This window comes from Schistocerca cancellata, chromosome 2 (assembly GCF_023864275.1).
Source record: "Schistocerca cancellata isolate TAMUIC-IGC-003103 chromosome 2, iqSchCanc2.1, whole genome shotgun sequence".
In the NCBI taxonomy this organism is placed as follows: Eukaryota; Metazoa; Arthropoda; class Insecta; order Orthoptera; family Acrididae; genus Schistocerca; species Schistocerca cancellata.
In genome coordinates this window covers 936,345,888-936,367,720 of record NC_064627.1, presented here as the reverse complement: position 1 = coordinate 936,367,720, position 21,833 = coordinate 936,345,888, and the positions used below count along the sequence as shown (strand labels likewise).

The 21,833-nt window shown below is 43.7% G+C and overlaps 1 protein-coding gene across 1 annotated transcript in view; it reads right to left on the bottom strand.

Moving 5' to 3' along the window:
• LOC126162907 (retinaldehyde-binding protein 1) overlaps positions 1-21,833 on the bottom strand; it is a 114,043-nt gene that overhangs the window by 5,644 nt on the left and 86,566 nt on the right. The window contains exons 6-7 of the mRNA XM_049919718.1: positions 931-1,041; positions 199-349 (exon numbers count right to left, since the gene is read on the bottom strand). Coding sequence (XP_049775675.1) covers positions 199-349; positions 931-1,041 — 262 coding nt within the window. The remainder of the gene's footprint in view (positions 1-198; positions 350-930; positions 1,042-21,833) is intronic.

The following is a 21,833-nucleotide window of genomic DNA, read 5'->3' as shown; positions in this document are numbered from 1 at the left end:
ATACATACATACATACATAGGTACATTCAGTTTTGTAATTTGTATGGATTATAATTGATTTCAGTTTTGACACATCTGCAGTAGATACACATACACATACACACACACTTACACACACACACACACACACACACACACACACACACACACTTATTAAAAGTTAATTGAGCTTCACCTAATGGAAAGTGGCAAATGTACCTTTGATTTCATCCGTAATATCACAAATTACTGGGTACCAGTCTTTGCTTGTGTAGTCAATTTTCGGCAGCTTGCCACCATAGTCCTCAGGAAGGTGGCTGGGATCAAGGTGCTTGTGCAGTGATTCCATTTTGTCACCGTGGAAGAACATCTGTAACACATATCCTGTGTAAAGCTGATATACATAACACTGGAAGTGCTTTTCATAGATTACAAAAGAGTTTCAATTTTTTCTTCTCATTCCTTATTAAAATAAAAGTGCAGATGAAGATGTGAAAAACGTCTCCTCCGCGAAACCAAAGTCAGGGATAGCAAAAGGGTCGAGTACATAAAGCATCCTTTGCTTTCCATTTACGAATTGACATGACGTTGCATTTTGGCAGACTGAACTGAACCTTTTGAAGTTTTAATAAAGAAGGTTTCGGAAATTACTTTATTTATCATTTTATTATCATGGTGAGTTTATGTAACGAGGGCTGTATGAAATGCATAAGACTATTGAAACATGTAATCAAAAACACCTCTACAGCTAAAACCAGTGTTCTTCAAATGAGTCTTACAGAATCAGTTAATTTATTTCTAGGAACCAATACCATTTTAATTTATTTAATAGTAGCAAAGAATACATTTCTCTCCGACCAAATATTTTACTTTCCATTTATAGCATACAGGAAAGATGTGTTTCAGTTTACGTTATAGTTTTCAATATTTATTAATCAACAGCCTCCTTACCCTGTTCCTCAGTTTCTCCCTGATGAACGGCTTAAACATGGTGAACACCATGTTGAAAATGTACGGCTGTTTTACGATGTGCACCTCCTTCAGTCTCAGCGGCATGGCATCCTGTGAACAGTTTTGTCAAAGGTTCAAATGCTTGCGATGAAACAGGTCAGGTTTTGCTGAAAGTACAATTACAGTCCTGTCTGCAGTTGCGCACAATACACCTTCCACTTTCTTTAAAATGTAGTACACCCACGTCATTACATGCCGTCGCGCTGTAATAGCAGGGTACCAAGGTATGCAGTAAACACAGGACAATAACCTCACTCCACATGCAGCCGAAGTTATGTTAAGAATGGTGAATCGAAAACTGGAGACGGTAATGGAGGAAAATAGGGCTGGAAGCAGATCGATTTCTGGAGATATACGATCACAATATTTCTGTATCAAAAAGAGTGATATTGTACATAAGAATAACTGTGAAGGGGAATGTCATACAAACCTCAGCAAGATGTTACCATGTTGGAGTAGTTTTCAGACAGAATAATACACAAAATCCAACTTAAGATAGCACAAGAACTGCCGATACATATAAGGCTAAAACAAAAATTAACTAATTGTGTATTTCATAAGGCGAAAATTCGCTCCAATTTTCCTCTGCAAGAACTACAAGTAAGACGAGCACAAAATTCATTCCTTTCTTTATTCCTCGCAAACTTTGTAATGTCTCTTAGCAAAACACATAAAAGTGGTAAAAAAAGGAGAAAAGAATAATTGAACTGGATGATTGTAATTGCGCGGACAACGATTGTGTGAACTTTATGTAATAAAGACAAACGATTATGTGCCATGTTTTATACTTGTATAGAATTATGTACCGATTTTTTTAAAAGATAATATCTGTGTCGGCCAGTACTGAAACCGCCACAGACGATACTTACTAAATATCAAACAAAGATGAGACTATGTCGCAACGAGTATAAATAGTAGTGACCGAGCATTAATTTCTCTGTCGTCTTCTTGGAGTTACGTGGGTAGGAAGAGCCTGTGACGCTATATTGTATGTTTGTGTAGCATTCTTTTGTCAAGATTGAGAGAAGGACGCCATTAGGTACTGATTTGTAAAGGTGTGTAGTAATTTAATCTGTCTAAATGTTTTGAATAGAGTTACTTAGCGAAAACTTGCATTATGATTTGTAATAGGCTTGCCTGGTATTTTATCCCATCCTTTTAAGACATTTTCAGCTATTTACGTATTATTCGTGGTGCAGAGGTGCGCTACGAACGAACGAGCCGCTGCCGCGGCGCATTCAAACTGCATTAAATGAAACCAATCACACCGCAAAGAAGCGGACAGGTAATAGTGAACTAAAATTATTTCTTTCAGCTTTCGGAATTGCAGGGCAGAGCAGCAGACTTTATGATGTGTTTTACAGGTGGACGCGGGCTGCAGATGATATATTATTAACAGTGCAAAAAGATAATTTACCTTCATAACATAAAAGAAATCTTGCTGTGCGCAGATCTGGTCTGGCAAACATTATAGTAAAAACATATTTTTCTCTGATAATAGTCTCATGTTCTCGTGTTAGTCGTGGTACTTATTGGTGTTTTACTGTTAACAAAAATCCACTGAAAAATTTTGATGTTGAACAAACATTGCGTACTGTAACATCAGTATTGATAACGAAATAATTTTCAGTAACCTTTTCAATAACTGTAAAGTAAGGAAGATATGTTGAACTTTACAGCGAGTTACAGTAACGAAACAATGTTTCTTTAATAGAAAACCAGATGCAGAATAATAAGAACATAATATATTTTGTTTTGTTGAAAATTAATGATCCAAAAAAAGTCACAGCACAGCATCCCTAAAAAGTAGTTCAGGGCTCTTTTCGTAGCAACATATTTTATCTCATATATTAGTTGTTACGCGAGCAATAACAAAGCAAAGAGACAGCGAAAACTTCCATCCTTCCTTCCTCAAACAAAATGGTTTCTCCCAATCTGTATGGTCGCGTTGTGAACTGATATTTTAAGGCCGAAAAAGAAGTAAGATGTTGAAAAGATACTGAATAAATACGAAAGACCATGGGCAACAGAAACACAGTTTTATTTTTATCATATTATGATATGAAACGGCTGTTAAGAAGCGAGTGGTATAAAGTTAACACTGAAATACTGAAGTAAGCTTGAAATTAAATATTATCATACTACCAGAGGTTGAAAATTCCACTTTAGTTGTAACGTTCTTGTATTATCACACGACAGGTTTCGGATTCTTATATGCTCATCTTCAGGTGTCGTAACTGGGTGCTGTGAGCCCCGAGGGCCCTGGTAGACGTGTACAATGCGCGGTGTGCTACCTATAAGCGCAAACCGTGCATGGAGTGACTACTCCATGCTACTCCATACTCTACACTCATAGGTAGCACACCGCGCCTCGTACACGTCTACCAGGGCGCTCGGGGCTCACAGCACCCAGTTACGACACCTGAGGATGAGCATATAAGAGCCCGAAACCTGTCGTGTGATAATACAAGAACTTTACAACTGAAGCGGTATTTTCAACCTCTGGTATAATGCTCAGTTGCAGATGTGCCTCCAACAGGATTATTATCCTACTAGTTGAGTATCCAGCGTTGCTCCAGGACGTATTTATTCGACTTCTGTTAGCCTACCTCCACCTCCCCCCTACCTTTGTCTATCTTCTCCACGCTTCTCTCTTTCCATCTCCCGCTCCCTCTCTCTGACCACTATCCACTACCGAATGCCTATCTCTGCCTGTCCCTCTCTCTGTCCATCTCATCCTCTCCCTCTCTCTGCCCATTACCTACTCTTTCTCTCTCTCTCTCTCTCTCTCTCTCTCTCTCTCTCTCTCTCTCTCTCTCTGTCCATCTCCTCTTCCCTTTCTCTGCTTATTTCCTCCTCCTTGTCTTTGTGCCCATCTCCTCCACCACCCTCTGTCAGTCCATCTGTTCCTCTCCCCTCCCTCTCTCTCTCTCTCTCTCTCTCCATCTACTCCTCTTCCCTTCTTTGTGCCATCTCCTCTGCCCTTTCTCTGTCCATTTCCCCTTCCTCCTCGCTGTGTCGATCTCCTCCCCCCTTATATCTGTGTGCATGTCCTCCTTCCCCTTTCTGTCCATCTCTTCCTTCCCACTTCTCTGTCCACGTTATCATCCTTACCCCAACAGGAGGCTGCTGGTCCTTATCCCCACTGTATTTCTTTCCATAGAGTAATACGTATATTGCATTTGGTTGAAATAGATCCAGGGGTTTAGGAATAGCATTTCAGCCGTGGCTTTGGGAGAATACGTTTCACTGATATTTAACATATTTCACGCATATTGGTACATGTACTTCACCTGTATATGTAGCGAATTTCGTCCTGCAATTCTCATTTCCCGCAGCTCAATCTCTATGACGCGTCATGTCTCCTGAACAACTGTCGTACAATGATATCATTTTGCAGCTACATTCGGTGGTAAGATGGGAGTAAAGGCGTAATAAATTAAAACAGCGTGCATGATGCGGCAGTTTTCTCACATATCAGTGTTTGTGACGGCATAGCACGTGAACTGTGTGTCGTACAATGACATAATTTTGTAGGTTCATTCAGTGGCATACGTGAATACTACCTGCAAAATGTGTCCTGAATAAATTTAGCAGTAATGAAGCAATCAATTGAAACGTCAGCCCTGATGCGGCAGTTTTACTGTAGGAACAGGGATGACGTTGTAGCGATGAACTTTTTTCTTTTCATTATTTTGTGGGTTTAGTCAACGAGAAAAAGTTTGCTAAGTTTTAAATTATGTGTAAAGTTGGTTCCAAGTCACTAAGTGCTCTCATTCTTAAATACTGGATGAATAAACACTGCGAATTCGCGAGTCGTGAGATACACTACTTTTTCATCCCCACCCCCGCTCCTTTGATACGTAGGTAGTTCTTAGCTCCCCAGCGATTCTCTCCAAACAGTAAGTGATACGTGTAATAAATTCGATTGAAATCGATCCAGTGGTTTAGGCGGAGATGTGGAACACACACCCACACCCACCGACACACACACACACACACACACACACACATATATATATATATATATATATATATATATATATATATATATATATATATATGAAGGAGTCTCGTGTGGATTCCTTGACCCTCTGCTACTCATAAATGAAGGTCAGAACTGCGCGTGATATTGTTCAGTGTGCGGCGTCTTTTGTGGCTTTTCTTGCACAAGTCGTACTGACAAATCCAGCAGCTAGAGATTTCCTTTTTCTCCGCCGCTTGTCCATCTATTTGGTAGACACTGATAATTAAGGGCAATAAGCCATATACTATTTGACAATTATTTTGTTTTTACATCCGTGACGAGTCGTCTTTTTTTATCCCAAACTAGGCGGCCTTGGAACAAGGAAATAGTATGATGACAGCTTTCGGCGTCTTAGCAAGTCATCATCAGATGATTTACACACTAACTCGTCAAATTAACGTGCGAGGACAGATTAGAATAAAAGAATTCCCCCTTTCATATCACTACAATCGCCGTGTACCCTAAAAGAGAAAAACGACGTCTGTAATTTGTCTGTGGAATGAGGTCAGTCAGTTCGGTATGCATTGATATTCCAGCTATTCTTTTTAGTGTCTGCAGGGCGCAGATGAAAAACAGGCCGGCATTTGCCTACAGCCGGCCGGAGTGGCCGAGCGGTTCTAGGCGCTACAGTCCGGAACCGCGTGACCGCTACGGTCGCAGGTTCGAATCTTGCCTCGGGCATGGATGTGTGTGATGTCCTTAGGTTAGTTAGGTTTAAGTAGTTCTAAGTTCTAGGGGACGGATGACCTCAGATTTTAAGTCCCATAGTGCTTAGAGCCATTTGAACCATTTGAACCTTCGTGGAGGACCAGAGTTACATCCTGTAAGACAACTGGCCTATAACACCAGAAATATGTTACAGACAGATCAGACAAAAGAAAAACAGTGCCATGTGTCATGTCTACTTCACAGGAAAATACAGCAACAAAAGGCGGATGTAGGACGGACAAGAGACCAACTAATCCGCTTCACTGCTCTGCAAACGAGAAATAACGGAGGAATAAAGCCAGACTGTTTCTAGAAACCAACCCCTCGGCTGTGACTAAGCCGCATCTCCGCAACATTCTTTGTTCCAGCAGTCCTAGTCCACTAAAGCAGACAATACAATTTCAGTGATGTGTCGAAGGGAAGAAAGAGGCAACGACGGATGCCGAAGTATAAAGGCGGCGACTGCTGAGTTGTGCGTATGTCGCTCAGTTGGTTATCACTATCCGCGAAAGTCAAGGTTCCAGGTTCCATTCCGCATCTGGTCCGCTGTTTTTACCTGTCGGGAACTTTAAAAATAGAGCACACTCCATTGCAGACTGAAAGGTTCTTTCTGGATCTGATGTTTATTTATCCGTTCTATGCAAGCCTAATTATGGAGAGATAGCTCGAAACGTACTGAATGTGCTATAATTCAACTTTGTAAGTTCAAGTTTTTGACAGATGTTCGCTTATGTTATACACTAATTGTACGATGATTTTCTTGTGCACGTACTGTTGTTAAGAAATGAGCCAACAAAGTCACATGCAAGTACGAGAATCCCGTTCTGGACATGTCATCTACATCTGCATTTACACTCCGCAAGCAAGCTGAGGTGTGCAGCGGAGGGTCCTTCTTCTAAACCATTCCCTCTCATGCCGGCCGGTGTGGCCGTGCGGTTCTAAGCGCGTCAGTTTGGAACCGCGTGACCGCTACGGTCGCAGGATGTGTGTGATGTCCTTAGGTTAGTTAGGTTTAAGTAGTTCTAAGTTCTAGGGGACTGATGACCTCAGTAGTTAAGTCCCATAGTGCTCAGAACCATTTGAAGCCTTCCCTCTCACTCTTCCCTGTTCCGATCGCGAAAGGCGAGTGACTGTCGGTAAACCTCTGTATTAGCTGTGATTTCTCGAATTTACTCGTCATGGTCATTTCACGTGACATATGCAGAAGGCAGTAACATGTTGTTCGACTCTTCCCGGAACGTACGCCCTCGTAACTTCAGTAGTAAACTTATCCGTGATGCATAAAGCATCTCTCCTAGCCTCTGCTACCATAGTTTGTAGAGCATTTCCGTAAGGCCCCGCGCTCCGACTGAACGATCAACTGCAGAAGCACACCAATCTTCGTTGGATGTCTATCTATTGTGTTAACTGAACCTTCTAAGGATCCAAAACTGACGAGGAATACTCAAGAATTGGTCGAACAAATGTTCTGTAAGCCATTTCTCTCGTGATTGAAATACATTTCCAACTATTTGTTTTATGTAGTCCTAGATATGTTACCCTAGTTATTGTTTCCAGCGATTTTCATTAATAGTGATACTGCACGGTAGTGAATTTCTTCTCCTATACAGGGTGGTCCATTGATCGTGGCCGGGTCAAATATCTCACGAAATAAGCGTCAAACGAAAAAACTACAAAGAGCTAATCTTGTCGAGATTGAAGGAGGAAACCAGATGGCGCTATGGTTGGCCCGCTAGATGGCGCTGCCATAGGTCAAACGGATATCAACTGCGTTTTTTTTAAAATAGGAACCTCCATTTTTTTATTACATATTCCTGTAGTACGTAAAGAAATATGAATGTTTTAGTTGGACCACTTTTTTCGCTTTGTGATAAATGGCGCTGTAATAGTCACAAACATATGGCTCACAATTTTAGACGAACAGTTGGTCACAAGTAGGTTTTTTAAATTAAAATACAGAACGTAGGTACGTTTGAACATTTTATTTCGGTTGTTCCATTGTGATACATGTACCTTTGTGAACTTTTCATTTCTGAGAACGCATGCTGTTACAGCGTGATTGCCTTTAAATACCACATTAATGCAATAAATGCTCAAAATGATGTCCGTCAACCGGCCGGAGTGGCCGTGCGATTCTAGGCGCTACAGTTGAAACGTCCCCTTAGAACAATTTATGCAAGACTGTGCTTAAACTGACACACAATATTTTTTAGCTCAACGCAATTTGACTTTCAGAAATCCCTACAAAGGAATGGCCCTAACTAACATTAACCTGTACCTTTCACAAATCACTTACCTCACCAAAAATCTTCGTTACTCGAACTACTGCAATACAGCGAGCGCCACTACTGCCAGCTAAATAAAAGATTCAAACTATGGAAGGCACTAACTACTGATAGGGATAGTTAGCAAATGAAAGATTTTAATAGAGAACAAACAATGTATTTACCTTAATATCATCAAAAGTCATAATATATGTAATTTCAAAACTCCGCCATCTCTCTCCTCACATCCACCACTGCTGGCGGTTCACCTCTAACTGCGCAACGCTACGCGCTGTTCACATCCAGCTGCCGCTGCCCAACACTACAATGGCAGACAACAATGCAAACTAGCCACAGACTGCACACAGCACAGCCAGTGATTTTCGTGCAGAGCGCTACGTAACGTTGCCAATAAGAAAACATAAACAGCCTACTTACATAGCCCCCATGCTCCCCACAAAAAATTTTACAAATTGTTTTGGGCACTGGGCAATACACATTTGTTAAAATTTTTCTTAATCGTAATTACAATAACAAAGATACCAAATGCACACACTTATTGATAAAATGCTGGTCAAAAGCTAAAATTTTCTCACAGTCTATAAAGACAGTCAGACAGACCTGATCATTCATCACAGTGAAACTGCCGTTTCTTTTCTCAAAGTCTGAGCAGTAAAAGACAATGCACACGGAAGTAGTGGATTTCCATGCAGTCTTGAAGAAGTAGTGTTGTCCTTCCAACGGAAAGACAGTGCTGACTCTTGACATGCAGACATTCAGAAATCCCTACAAAGGAATGGCCCTAACTAACATTAACCTGTACCTTTCACAAATCACTTACCTCACCAAAAATCTTCGTTACTCGAACTACTGCAATACAGCGAGCGCCACTACTGCGTGCTAAATAAAAGATTCAAACTACGGAAGGCACTAACTACTGATAGGGATAGTTAGCAAATGAAAGATTTTAATAGAGAACAAACAATGTATTTACCTTAATATCATCAAAAGTCATAATATATGTAATTTCAAAACTCCGTCATCTCTCTCCTCACATCCACCACTGCTGGCGGCTCACCTCTAACTGCGCAACGCTACGCGCTGTTCACATCCAGCTGCCGCTGCCCAACACTACAATGGCAGACAACAATGCAAACTAGCCACAGACTGCACACAGCACAGCCAGTGATTTTAGTACAGAGCGCTACGTAACGTTGCCAATAAGAAAATATAAACAGCCTACTTACACAGTCTGGAACCGAGCGACCGCTACGGTCGCAGGTTCGAATCCTGCCTCGGTCATGGATGCGTGTGATGTCCTTAGGTTAGTTAGGTTTAATTAGTTCTAAGTTCTAGGCGACTGATGACCTCAGAAGTTAAGTCGCATAGTGCTCAGAGCCATTTGAACCATTTGATGTCCGTCAACCTCAATGCATTTGGCAATACGTATAACGACATTCCTCTCAACAGCGAGTAGTTCGCCTTCCGTAATGTTCGCACATGCATTGACAATGCGCTGACGCATGTTGTCAGGCGTTGTCGGTGGATCACGATAGCAAATATCCTTCAACTTTCCCCACAGAAAGAAATCCTGGGACGTCAGATCCGGTGAACGTGCGGGCCATGGTATGGTGCTTGGACGACCAATCCACCTGTCATGAAATATGCTATTCAATACCGCTTCAACCGCACGCGAACTATGTGCCGGACATCCATCATGTTGGAAGTACATCGCCATACTGTCATGCAGTGAAACATCTTGTAGTAACATTGGTAGAACATTACGTAGGAAATCAGCATACATTGCAACATTTAGATTGGCATCGATAAAATGGGGGCCAATTGTCCTACCTCCAATAATGCCGCACCATACATTAACCCGCCAAGGTCGCTGATGTTCCAGTTGTCGCATCCATCGTGGATTTTCCGTTCCCCAATAGTGCATATTATGCCGGTTTACGTTACCGCTGTTGGTGAATGACGCTTCGTCGCTAAGCGTGCAAAAAATCTGTTATCGTCCCGTAATTTCTCTTGTGCCCAGTGGCAGAACTGTACACTACGTTCAAAGTCGTCACCATGCAATTCCTGGCGCATAGATATATGGTACAGGTGCAATTGATGTTGATGTAGCGTTCTCAACACCGACGTTTTTGAGATTCCTGGTTCTCGCGCAATTTTTCTGCTACTGATGTGCGGATTAGCCGCAACACCAGCTGAAATACCTACTTGGGCATCATCATTTCCTGCAGGTCGTGGTTGACGTTTCACATGTGGCTGAATAAATCCTGTTTCCTTAAATAACGTAACTATCTGGCGAACGGTCCGGACACTTGGATGATGTCCAGGTTACCGAGCAGCATACATAGCACACGCCCGTTGGGCATTTTGATCACAACAGCCATACATCAACACGATGTCGACCTTTTCCGCAATTGGTAAACGGTCCATTTTAACATGGGTGATGTGTCATGAAGCAAATACCGTACGCACTGGCGAAATTTTACGTGATACCACGTACTTATACGTTTGTGACTATTACAGCGCCATCTATCACAAAGCGAAAAAAGTGGTCCAACTAAAACATTCATATTTATTTACGTAATACACGAATATGTAATAAAAATTTCCTATTTAAAAAAAAACGCAGTTGATAACCTTTTGACCTATGGCAGCGCCATTTAGCGGTGCAACCATAGCGCCATCTGGTTTCCCCCTTAAAGCTAGACGAGTTTCGTTCTTTGTAGTTTTTCGTTTGACACTTATTTCGTGAGATGTTTGGACCGGTCTCTATCAATAGACCACCCTGTATATCTAGTGTGTCGAACAGTTATTTACGTCCAGAATAACTTGCCAGGCCCTAACCGCGTCATCTGCGAACAGCTTTATCGACCATTCGACGTTATGCTACTAGATTATTTACAAGTACTGTAGGCAGTAATAGCCTTATCACACTTTCTTGGGGTGCTCCTGAAATTACCTCAACATCGGTCGAATACTGTACAGCTGAGAACGAAGTGTTGAGCTCTGTCTGCAACGACCTCTTGAATCCAGTCGTAAAACTGGTCCGATACTCGGTAAGCTCGCATTTCTTTGACTGAACTTCAGTGGTACGCTGCATCAAAAGCCTTGTTGAAGTAGTGGAACACTGGGTCATCCTGAACTCTGTAGATTTCGTGGGAGATCAGAGCGAGCTGAGTTTCGTAAGATCTCAACGGAACCCATGTTGATTTTTATAGAGGAGATTTGGTTATCCGAAAACATCATAAACGTGTCCATAAAACAGGTTTCATAATTCTACAATAGACAGACGTCAGCGATAGAGGCCTTTAGCTGCGTACATTTGCCATACGATCCTCCTTGGAAACGGGAATGACTCCAGGTACCCTTCGTTTCTCCAGCGGCCTACAGTATACTGCTACTAAAAGGGGAGTACGTTCTTTCCCAAAAACTGCTTATACCGGTTGGTTACAATTAAAGAGCAGCCACTCACAGAGGTCCACTGTGTGCTGTAACTGTAGTAAGGCAGCGGAACTTCGTACATATCGTAATGCGCTAATGAGGAACCGATTAAGCTGGAAAAAAAATAGTTCAATTTTTTGTCATCTCGTTCAAATCTTGCGCTGCAAATGCAAGAAAGACGTACGGAAAAGTTTCCATATGTAACGGGTAAGAAAAGGGACGTGGATAGAAAAGGTCGAACAAAGAAAGGTAGGGAAAGGCATGATGTTAAATTTATTGTTGGCCGCCGCTTACACAATTTGTTCAGTATCAGCACTGGAGACTTTGACGAGAAACTGCATCCGTAAGACGACGTCATCAACAGTTGCTCGTAGCAGTTCCGGCGGAATCTGAGCAACATGTTCCTGTGCACTGACCTTCAGAGCAGGCAAAGATCTTACGTGTCCCTGACAAACGTGCATCTTGTTTATTCCCAGAGCCAAAAGTCACGTGGATTGAAAACAGGTGATCTCAGAGGCCGCGCATCTGAAAAACCTCTAACGGGGTCACATTCGTGGGAGGTTACATGAAGGAGATCTTCCACTGTGAGAGCGACATGAGGCGGTGCCCCAACCTGTGTAAAAGTAGTGGTTTTCACACAGTTGCGCTCTTCCAAAGCAGGAATCAGATGCTCTACAAGGAGGTCTCGATTACGTACAGACCTCACGCTACGCCTGACAGATTTTCTGGGTGTATTCTCTTTATAGAAAAACGGACTGAGAACAAAGATACTTGTAAATCTACACCACGCTGTCACTCATGGCGAGAGCTCTTTCTGTACAACACACGGTTTAACAGTGTCTGAAGCTCTGTGTCTTCGCTGCACACCGGACTGTAAAATTTGCCTCGTAAGGCAGGGGTAAAATACAAGAAGCGAAAGGCTATTTACAATTTGTACAGAAACCAGATGGCAGTTGTAAGAGTCGAGGAACATGAAAGGGAAGCAGTGGTTGGGAAGGGAGTGAGAGAGGGTTGTAGCCTCTCCCCGATGTTATTCAATCTGTATATTGACCAAGCACTGTAGGAAACAAAAGAAAAGTTAGGAGTAGGAATTAAAATCCATGGAGAAGAAATAAAAACTTTTAGGTTCGCCGATGACATTGTAATTCTGTCAGAGTCAGCAAAGGACTTGAAAGAGCAGTTGAACGGAATGGATAATGTCTTGAAAGGAGGATATAAGATGAACATCAACAAAAGCAAAACGAGGATAATGGAATGTAGTCAAATTAAATCGGGTGATGCTGAGGAATTAGATTACGAAATGAGACTCTTAAAGTAGTAAAGGAGTTTTGCTATTTGGGGAGCAAAATAACTGATGATGGTCGAAGTAGAGAGGATATAAAATGTACACTGGCAATGGCAAGGAAAGCATTCCTGAAGAAGAGATATTTGTTAACATCGAGTATAGATTTAAGTGTCAGGAAGTCGTTTCTGAAAGTATTTGTATGGAGTGTAGTCATGTATGGAAGTGAAACATGGACGATAAATAGTTTGGACAAGAAGAGAATAGAAGCTTTCGAAATGTGGTGCTACAGAAGAATGCTGAAGATTAGATGGGTAGATCACATAACTAATGAGAAAGTATTGAATAGGATTGGGGAGAAGAGATGTTTGCGGCACAACTTGAATAGAAGAAGGGATCGGTTAGTAGGACATGTTCTGAGGCATCAAGGGATCACCAATTTAGTATTGGAGGGCAGCGTGGAGGGTAAAAATCGTAGAGGGAGATCAAGACATGAATACACCAAGCAGATTCAGAAGGATCTAGGTTGCAGTAGGTACTGGGAGGTGAAGAAGCTTTCACAGGATAGAGTAGCATGGAGAGCTGCATCATACCAGTCTCAGGACTGAAGACCACAACAACAACAATATGTATAGAATATTGACCGACCATATAGCATCAACTCGGATCCGTGCCAGAAGCAGAAGAGCAAATTCAGAATGTTTCTGCGAATCATTAGATTTCCTTTGTACGGGTATCAGTGTAAAATAGACCGAACAACTTTCCACACTGTTGACCATGGGATGAACAGTTCTCATGACATTGCACGAGCATTAGCACTGCCCGTGGCACGTGGTGCGTGGTCACTTACAGCAACAGCAACCTCGTCAAAAACGTCTACATCTACATCTACATTTATACCCTGCAAGCCACCCAACGGTGTGTGGCGGAGGGCACTTTACGTGCCACTGTCATTACCTCTCTTTCCTATTCCAGTCGCGTATGGTTCGCGGGAAGAACGACTGCCGGAAAGCCTCGGTGCGCGCTCGAATCTCTCTAATTTTACATTGGTGATCTCTTCGGGAGGTATAAGTAGGGGCAAGCAATATACTCGATACCTCATCCAGAAACGCACCCTCTCGAAACCTGGACAGCAAGCTACACCGCGATGCAGAGCGCCTCTCTTGCAGAGTCTGCCACTTGAGTTTGCTAAACATCTCCGTAACGCTATCACGCTTACCAAATAACTCTGTGACAAAACGCGCCGCTCTTCTTTGGATCTTCTCTATCTCCTCTGTCAACTCGACCTGGTACGGATCCCACACTAATGAGCAATACTCAAGTATAGGTCGAACGAGTGTTCTGTAAGCCACTTCCTTTGTTGATGGACTACATTTTCTAAGGACTCTCCCAATGAATCTCATCCTGGCACCCGCCTTACCAACAATTAATTTTATATGATCATTCCACTTCAAATCGTTCCGTACGCATACTCCCAGATATTTTACAGAAGTTACTGCTACCAGTGTTTGTTCCGCTATCATATAATCATACGATAAAGGATACTTCTTTCTATGTATTCGCAATACATTACATTTGTCTATGTCAAGGGTCAGTTGCCACTCCCTGCACCAAGTGCCTATCCGTTGCAGATCTTTCTGCATTTCGCTGCAATTTTCTAATGCTGCAACTTCTCTGTATACTACAGCATCATCCGCGAAAAGCCGCATGGAACTTCCGACACTATCTACTAGGTCATTTATATATATTGTGAAAAGCAATGGTCCCATAACACTCCCCTGTGGCACGCCAGAGGTTACTTTAACGTCTGTAGACGTCTCTCCATTGAGAACAACACGCTGTGTTCTGTTTGCTAAAAACTCTCCAATCCAGCCTCACAGCTGGTCTGATATTCCATAGGTTCTTACTCTGTTTATCGGGCGACTTACACCGGGCTAGGACGCCTTCCTCTTCCACGTGCCACACCAGGCTCACCCGTGTCTTCGAATTTCATTATCATCTTGTTTAAGAAGACCTCTCCACAGACCTTTGAGCCGGCGATACTCTCTCAATGCAGCACTATAGCTGCTGCCGTTCACATAAAACAATTTCACAAACAGTGCGTGTTCTCTCATCTCGATAGCCACCTGTTAACACACGTTATGGCCTGTCAAACGAGTGTGAATGTCATGCCTTAATACAAACAGTGTACAGCGCCAGGTTTGCATCTTCAGGCCACAGTTGGAACGAATTCTTTTTCCAGTGTAAACCGGTTCTGTATTAACGCATTAGCACATCTACGGCCCACACTGAATCTCCTCAAGTAGCAGCACTTTCATTATAACCAACCGGTAGAATCGTACAGGTATCTCATCTGATCCAGATGCCTTTCCACTACTAAGCGACTGTAGCTGTTTTTTCTGTTCCGACATCATTTATCTCATTATTTCCAGAATGCGATTTTCACTCTACAGCGGAGTGTGCGCTGATATGAAACTTCCTGGCAAATTAAAACTGTGTGGCGGACCGAGACTCGAACTCGGGACCTTTGCCTTTCGCGGGCAAGTGCTCTACCAACTGAGCTACCCAAGCACGACTCACGCCCCGTCCTCACAGCTTCACTTCTGCCAATACCTCGTCTCCTACCTTCCAAACTTTACAGAAGCTCAAAGCTCTCCTGTGAAACTTGCAGAACTAGCACTCCTGAAAGAATGGATACTGCGGAGACATGGCTTAGCCACAGCCTGGGGGATGTTCCCAGAATTAGATTTTCACTCTGCAGCGGAGTGTGCGCTGATATGAAACTTCCTGGCAGAATAAAACTGTGTGCCGGACCGAGACTCGAGTTCGGGACCTTTGCCTTTCGCGGGCAAGTGCTCTACCAACTGAGCTATCGAAGCACGACTCACGCCCCGTCCTCACAGTTTCACTTTTTTATCTCATTGTTTGTCACTTTAGGCGTTCGTACGGATGTGGTAGTCCAGATGAAATTGAGTTACCAAGGCGTGTTACGTGTAAGAGGTACTGAATAGACCCCTGAAGTCCCGGGGGAGGTTCGAGTTCTCCCTCGGGCATGGGTGTGTGTGTTTGTCCTTAGGATACTTTAGGTTAAGTAGTGTGTAAGCTTAGGGACTGATGACCTTAGCAGTTAAGTCCCATAAGATTTCACACACACAGACCCCTGCAGCAGTCTAGCTCTGACAAGCACACACCAGCAGATCACACTCTGCTTGTGTGTTGACACCGTCGTGCCACGGACTTCGGTGTTACGCCACGCGATGCCCCTACGGGCTTGCGTTATCTATTAGTGCGCAACAGACGGTACACGCGACTGGCTGAGTCGGTCGTTCTAACGGCGGGTCGCGCCCTGCGTCGCCAGTATTTCAGGCAAAGTTCACCGACTGTGGCAGCGAACGGTTACGTCAAGTCGCCTCTGCCGGCCTCACCTCCGACCCCTGGCACGAAGATAAGCGCCGTCGTCGCCCACACGGTCGCCACGGCTTCGCTCCACTCGCTCTGCGTCAAGCTGGGGAAGCTGTTCAGCTCCAGCTATTAACAACACGGTCGCCCTGATCCACCAACTACTAAGAGACCATATAATATCTCTCTGGCAACTATACGAATAGATACAATTCGTGAAGAGCTCTCCACATTGTAAACACATTCTTTCTTTTCTTACAGTAGTCGCAAAATGTAATCACCGTTCCGACAGCCATTGGTCGTTATCAAATTGTAAAAATGGCCACGCTGAAAGCGGTAACGTAAAGCGTAACAGTGTGTTTCAGAAGTGATGGTCAATATTCAGGGATATGGCAGTTTGGATTCCGTAGAAATTGCGAGGGTACTGGTGTGTAGTATCTGTAAGTGGTTGTTCTTTCGAGGACGACAATGCACAGTGGCGCAGACAGTCGCAAGCAGAGGCAGTTGTTGAGAGGCTGTGGAAGGTGTAGTCTGGGGGAGCCAAAGGCGGTTGCGTAGCGAAGGATTTATCTCTGTGTTTAATAGTAGTGGCACACAGTTTGCAGAATAGTGTGTTTATGTTTGTGCAGTGTGATAAAGGAAATAAATTAAATTTTACCAGTTCTTAATGCGTCTCCATCAGTTAGTACCACACCATTGCATTTAACAATGAACGAAGTCTCGATATACACGGCCAACTACAACAAAAGGATTGTAACATAATAATAATTAATTAACCCATATAATCTCCAAGGAGACGGGAGCTTATAAAATGTTGGAACACATGAGGCAATTCTAACCCTACGACTTATCTTAGAAAATAGATTAAGGAAAGGCAAACCTACGTCTCTAGCATTTGTAGACTTAGAGAAAGCTTTTGACAATTTTGAGGGGAATACTTTCTTTCAAATTCTGAAGGTGGCAGGGGTAAAATACAGGGAGCGAAAGGCTATTTATAATTTGTACAGAAACCAGATGGCAGTTATAAGAGTCGAGGGGCATGAAAGGGATGCAGTGATTGGGAAGGGAGTGAGACAGGGTTGTAGCCTCTCCCCGATGTTATTCAATCTGTATATTGAGCAAGCAGTAAAGGAAATGAAAGATAAATTTGGAGTAGGAATTAAAATCCATTGAAAAGAAATAAAAACTTTGAGGCTTGCCGATGACATTGTAATTCTGTCAGCAAAGGACCTGGAAGTGCAGCTGAACGGAATGGATAGTGTCTTGAAAGGAGGATATAAGATGAACATCAACAAAAGCGAAACGAGGATAATAGAATGTAGTCGAATTAAATCGGGTGATGCTGCGGGAATTAGATTAAGAAATGAGACACTTAAAGTAGTACAGGATTTTTGCTATTTGGGGAGCAAAATAACTGACGATGGTCGGAGTAGAGAGGATATAAAATGTAGACTGGCAATGGTAAGGAAAGCCTTTCTGAAGAAGAGAAATTTGTTAACATCGAGTATAGATTTAAGTGTCAGGAAGTCGTTTTTGAAAGTATTTGTATGGAGTGTAGCCATGTATGGAAGTGAAACATGGACGATAAATAGTTTGGACAAGAAGAGAATAGAAGTTTTCGAAATGTGGTGCTACAGAAGAATTCTGAAGATTATATGAGTAGATCACATAACTAATGAGGAGGTATTGAATAGAATTGGAGAGAAGAGAATTTTGTGGCACAACTTGACAGGATGAAGGGACCGGTGGGTAGGACATGTTCTGAGGCATCAAGGGATGACAAATTTAGCATTAGAGGGCAGCGTGGGGGGTAAAAATCGTAGAGGGAGACCAAGAGATGAATACACTAAGCAGATTCAGAAGGATGTAGGTTGCAGTAGGTACTGGGACATGAAGGAGCTTGCACAGGATAGAGTAGCATGGAGAGCTGCATCAAACCAGTCTCAGGACTGAAGACCACAACAACAACAACAATATTCATCGTTATCGGACCTTTTGAAAACCGAGATGCAAGAAAAACGCCGGCGATTTGACCGCAAAAAAGTCCTTTTCCATCACGACAATGCACCAGCACACACCTCAGCAGTTATGGTCGCAAAGTTTTTGGAAATAGGATTCCAATTCGTTTCATATCCCCCATATTCTCCAGACTTGGCTCCCTCGGACTACTATTTGCTCACCAATTTGAAGAAATGGCTGGCGGGAGAAAGATTTTATTCAAACAAGGAGGTGATTGCAGCAACTAATAGCTATTTCGCAGACTTGGACAATTCCTATTATTCGGAAGGGATCAACAAATTAGAACAGCATTGGAGGAAGTGTATAAGTCTAAAAGGCGACTATGCAGAAAAATAAAAAAGGTTTACCCCAAACACCCGAGTAGTTTTTAGTTTTGCACGGACTTTTCAAATGCCCCTCGTAAATGGACTAGTAAACAAATAATAGGAGTCTTGTCTCCATAAACAATTTTACTTTCACGTTCTCAATAGTCCTTTATTCAAGTACGCGTCTCGCAGTGCAGTGAAGAATCTTGTAGTTAATCCGTAGCTGCCTGCTGACACAGTTAATAATAAAAAATACGCTGTTTATCCCTTACAAAAGTTCTCAAAATATGAAATACGACAATCCACTTCGAGTCCTTGTTACTTCTAAAACTATTGGTTCTTGTATCTTTTAAAAAAAAGGTGACTGATCTTCTAATCCTGCCTTTGTGACTCCAAATCCCCATTGGTACCCATTAAACCCTACGAAGAACCTTACAGGTTGATCTATAACTTCCCTGATGTACAGTATATTGCTGACACAGTTTAATAACAATAGAAAATACTGTTTAGTCTTCAAAGTGCGAAAATCATTTCTGACCATTTGTAATGTGGCATATTGCTATTTACACTCCTGGAAATTGAAATAAGAACACCGTGAATTCATTGTCCCGGGAAGGGGAAACTTTATTGACACATTCCTGGGGTCAGATACATCACATGATCACACTGACAGAACCACAGGCACATAGACACAGGCAACAGAGCATGCACAATGTCGGCACTAGTACAGTGTATATCCACCTTTCGCAGCAATGCAGGCTGCTATTCTCCCATGGAGACGATCGTAGAGATGCTGGATGTAGTCCTGTGGAACGGCTTGCCATGCCATTTCCACCTGGCGCCTCAGTTGGACCAGCGTTCGTGCTGGACGTGCAGACCGCGTGAGACGACGCTTCATCCAGTCCCAAACATGCTCAATGGGAGACAGATCCGGAGATCTTGCTGGCCAGGGTAGTTGACTTACACCTTCTAGAGCACGTTGGGTGGTACGGGATACATGCGGACGTGCATTGTGCTGTTGGAACAGCAAGTTCCCTTGCTGGTCTAGGAATGGTAGAACGATGGGTTCGATGACGGTTTGGATGTACCGTGCACTATTCAGTGTCCCCTCGACGATCACCAGTGGTGTACGGCCAGTGTAGGAGATCGCTCCCCACACCATGATGCCGGGTGTTGGCCCTGTGTGCCTCGGTCGTATGCAGTCCTGATTGTGGCGCTCACCTGCACGGCGCCAAACACGCATACGACCATCATTGGCACCAAAGCAGAAGCGACTCTCATCGCTGAAGACGACACGTCTCCATTCGTCCCTCCATTCACGCCTGTCGTGACACCACTGGAGGCGGACTGCACGATGTTGGGGCGTGAGCGGAAGACGGCCTAACGGTGTGCGGGACCGTAGCCCAGCTTCATGGAGACGGTTGCGAATGGTCCTCGCCGATACCCCAGGAGCAACAGTGTCCCTAATTTGCTGGGAAGTGGCGGTGCGGTTCCCTACGGCACTGCGTAGGATCCTACGGTCTTGGCGTGCATCCGTGCGTCGCTGCGGTCCGGTCCCAGGTCGACGGGCACGTGCACCTTCCGCCGACCACTGGCGACAACATCGATGTACTGTGGAGACCTCACGCCCCACGTGTTGAGCAATTCGGCGGTACGTCCACCCGGCCTCCCGCATGCCCACTATACGCCCTCGCTCGAAGTCCGTCAACTGCACATACGGTTCACGTCCACGCTGTCGCGGCATGCTACCAGTGTTAAAGACTGCAATGGAGCTCCGTATGCCACGGCAAACTGGCTGACACTGACGGCGGCGGTGCACAAATGCTGCGCAGCTAGCGCCATTCGACGGCCAACACCGCGGTTCCTGGTGTGTCCGCTGTGCCGTGCGTGTGATCATTGCTTGTACAGCCCTCTCGCAGTGTCCGGAGCAAGTATGGTGGGTCTGACACACCGGTGTCAATGTGTTCTTTTTTCCATTTCCAGGAGTGTATTTCGGATATCATCATGTTTATTTTGTCGTTCTTACAAGACAACATTGAATTTCATCTAACCCACGTAAACCGCAGAACGCTGATAGAGAATCAGTTTCCATCCATCTGCTAGTGCAAGAAACATCTTCAGTTATCAAGGCTAGGCGGTATTTAGATACAATGAGAGGAAGTGGAGCCGAGAACTTGGCGGAAAATCTCTTCCGCTACTACCGAACAACCTCACTTCAAGGTTGTGCGGCTGCAACATTGACTTGCAAGGAGAACTTGCGACCTGAAGCGGTTATTTCAGTTTTCGAGCCAATTCAGCTCTGCTGCCTGTTATTTATAGCTGCGCCCATCGGCACGAGTATTTTTATTCCGATAATAAACTGGAATTGAATTCGCAGCGACGTCTGTTGCTGTCTGCATCAGGTATCTGCAGCGTCAGGGTCCGAATTAGACCTATGATAAAATGGCATCTATTGACTGGTCTTAAATATCGCCCCATGACTGAACGGGAGTAGAGTCAACGTGCTGTCATTTCATCACGGGCGTACTCGCTACAAAGTGTGATAGAGGCATGAAGATTTCTCCCTCCCCGATAAGAACGAACTTATCAAATTTCTTGTCTCGTAAGTGTTATTACTACATACTGATAAAGGGGGTGCAATGGTTGACACACTCGACTCGTTTAGAGAGGAATCGGGTTCCAGTCTCCATCAGGCCGTTCTTACATAGATTTCTCGTAGTTCCCCCAGATTATTTCAGAGAAATGTGGGATGGTTTCAGTCCCATGACTGCATCTCACCTCATCTTTCTCCAGTTAAGCTCTTGCTATGTTCCTAATGGCATCGATGTCAACAAGAAAAATGAACCATGACATTCAAAAATGGAAAATTTAGGATGGAATGTAACAGGATTAAAAAAAGGGATAGTTACTACTCACCATATAGCGGAGATGCTGATTCGCAGATAGGCACAACAAAAAGACTGTCAGAAAATGAGCTTTCGGCCAATAATGCCTTCATAGGAGATAGAACATGCACATACACAATCAAGCAAACGCAACTCACACACCTTTAAACTCCTGCGTCACTCTCGTGTACTTTTCGTGTGTTATTTCCTGTACCTTCCTGTGCCACACGAACTTGTGTGTCATCCTACGAAACTTTCTCCATCCCCACCACCCCCTCCTTTTCCGCTCTATAAAGTGAGGCCTCAGCAGCCAGATACTGCGGTCATGTGTGTGTGAGTTGGGTTTGCGTGAGTGTGAATGTGTGTATGTGAGTGTGTGTGTGTGTGAGAGAGTGAGAGAGAGAGAGAGAGAGAGAGAGAGAGAGAGTATGTTCTATCACCGACGAAGGCCATGTTGGGCGAAAGTTCATTTTCTGACAGTCGTTTCGTTGAGCC